The sequence below is a fragment of the Austrofundulus limnaeus genome, unplaced genomic scaffold (assembly GCF_001266775.1).
Source record: "Austrofundulus limnaeus strain Quisiro unplaced genomic scaffold, Austrofundulus_limnaeus-1.0 Scaffold196, whole genome shotgun sequence".
Lineage (NCBI taxonomy): Eukaryota > Metazoa > Chordata > Actinopteri > Cyprinodontiformes > Rivulidae > Austrofundulus > Austrofundulus limnaeus.
In genome coordinates this window covers 868,652-871,347 of record NW_013952598.1, presented here as the reverse complement: position 1 = coordinate 871,347, position 2,696 = coordinate 868,652, and the positions used below count along the sequence as shown (strand labels likewise).

General features: G+C 42.4%; 1 protein-coding gene across 1 annotated transcript in view; it reads left to right on the top strand.

The window, feature by feature from the left end:
• Positions 1-347: 347 nt before the first annotated feature.
• The window catches only part of si:ch211-1i11.3 (mitogen-activated protein kinase kinase kinase 5), a gene marked incomplete at its 5' end in the record, with an annotated part of 23,068 nt that continues 20,719 nt past the window's right edge, over positions 348-2,696 (top strand). The window contains 2 exon segments of the mRNA XM_014018595.1: positions 348-776; positions 899-1,038. Coding sequence (XP_013874049.1) covers positions 443-776; positions 899-1,038 — 474 coding nt within the window.

Here is a 2,696-nt window from a genome sequence, read left to right as displayed (position 1 = left end):
ATTGGTTTCCATACATTTGTATGGGTTATTGTTATTTAAAAATACTGCATAAAAATATGGAAAACAGCCAAAGGCCAGAGAAGTATTTAAAAGTTGCACAATACTGTACAGTACATGGCAGCTGGAAATCACCGCAGCAGAAAAGGCTGAGTAATCACTTTCCGGAGCAGAAGAAAGTGGAGGCACTGACGTCATGAGTTTCTGGCTCGCGGACGAGTGGAGGAAAGAAGGGCGTGTCCCGTGGAGGGGAGGAGTGCTGGGAAGTGTTTGTGGGGATATGGGACTAACCGCGGAGGCGGGTGGCGCACCTGGGAGTTTCAGACGAACACGCCACTGCACTGCCTCCTTTTTTTTTGTTTGTTTTTTGTTTTACAACTACACTTCAAAGTAGAGGTCATGCGTTGAACTTTTAGCTGAACCACCGGAGAGAGAGAGAGAAAAAATGTACACGACGGAGCGCAGGCGAATGAGCTGGCGCGAGCCGAAGAGGAAGGATCGCCTCTGCATGTCGGCTGGAAGTTTGTGGCAGGACTCGGTGGTGTTGGAGCTGAGCGGCGCCTCGGGTAAACAGAACGTTTCCCCGCGGAGTCGAACCAGAGCGGTTTCCGTGGCGTACATTGTGAACGAGGACGCGTCCGTGCCGCAGACGGAGGAGAACTTGTCCCTCAAGTGTCTGAAGGAAGCCTGCGCGGACGCGCACGCCTGTTTCAAAACCATTTCGTTTGATAGAATATCAGCGGGGACCACAGACATTCTGGATAGCTTCTACAACGCAGGCAAGTGCGGGAATGCTGGCTGGAGGGGGGACTTGTGTTGCAACCACAGAGGTCATGTAACACGACAATCAGAGTTGTTTAACTGTACGGGTTACACTGAAACTCACCTGTTTGTCCTTCAGATGTAGCTGTGGTGGAGATGAGTGACTCTTTATGCCAGCCCTCCCTCTTCTACCACCTGGGWGTGAGAGAGAGCTTCAGTATGACCAATAACATCATCCTGTATTGTTTCAAGCAGGACGGCGATCTACAGGCTCTCAAGGTAACACCTGCCCAGGTGTGCTGTCATAAATACAGGTGAAGCTGGAGCAAGTGATGGTGACCCACCATCCCCTCTTTTAAACCCTAACGCCAGGGGTGCCCAAACATTTTYCCTGAGAAGGCCAAGATTAAAATCAATCTGAGGGTGGTGGGCCAAATGCAATAATATAATACACAAAATGCAAATACTTCAAGTAAAGTTTTTTTATCTTTAAGCTGGCAGCCAGTGCGGTTGCCCACTTTTTTTTCAGCCCATGGACATGGAGAAAATTCAGCAAATGCTCGGGCAGCAAAGGCTCATGGGACTTTTCATAATATAAAATTTCAGTATGTGTGGTCTTATAAGGTGCGCAAATCTAGAAATGGACTTAAATCTAATATAAATGTCTCTTGAAGTTACTTGTATTTTAAGTTCAGTCTCGACATAATTCAAAGATAAAGTGAGCACCATAAGTTAAGACTATCCGACTACAGCCCCTTGTACCTAAAGTTGGACCAACGACAAAAGACTAAGTTTAAATATAGTATTTCTACAGAAGACACGAGATTACAATCTAGTAACCAGGACAACTGCTAGTGGGCCAAATCAAATGGCTTGGCGGGCCAAATTTGGCCCGCAGGCCCTACTTTGGACACCTCTGCCCTACACATTCAACAAAGTGCTCTTCATTTGGGTCATTTCTGAGAGAACATTCAAAAGATTGTCATAACTACTAGAGTTGGGTCATTTTAAGTTTAAACACTTGCAGCCTGTTGCTTGGCTTTTTGTTGTTTGTAATTTAAGAACTATGGAACCATTTTGGTTTCTTTATTATTCAATGAAACACAAATAAATGTCACACATTTGACATCAAAAGGTTTAAAACAGCAAATAATGGAAAACTGGTTTTGTAAACCCAGGGGTAGACGTAACCATTGTTTAGGTTGTCCGAGACAACCTATTTTCATTTCGGACAACCAGATCTTGTCTCCTGGTTGTCCGGTGGACAACCAAGAAAAAAAGACCTTGATTAAAGTTCTCTGCTGCGGGTGTCCGTCATTTGTAAAAATTAAAGGGAGAAAAAACTTGGTAAAGCTGAACAGAACACTAAACTAAATTTTAATAAGGTCATGTACACAGTATACTCCTATTTAAGTGAAAATGTTTGACATATGAGCAGAAAGAAGTTTATGAATGTTGGGTAACCTTTAGATTTTATTAGCAACATTTTTTGCTGCTTTACTCCCTGAGCCTTACATACTATATTTCAAAGAAGAGAATGAGGAAGTTTTATTCACGCAGATCCTGTCAACCTGGCTGACTAAGAACAATTATATACAATAAACTTTGTCTATAGAACAATATAGTTGTTAAATTACATTTTTCTTGAGATTCTTTTGGACAAACAAAATGTTTTGCGGACAACCAGGTTTTGTAAACGGGTTGTCCACTGGACAACCTGAAGAATACCCTTATGTCTACCCCTGTAAACCATACTTTACCTTTGAAACATATTTATTTATTGAATTGCTGTTTTTAAAGTTTTGATCTTAGATGCAATTTTTGTTTGACTGAATAGTAAAGAAACAATGGGCCTCATGCAAGAACATGTTCGTATTCTTATCCTAAATTTCTCTTACTTTTGTTCGTACAAAGGGTTCGTACGAACATGTCACGTC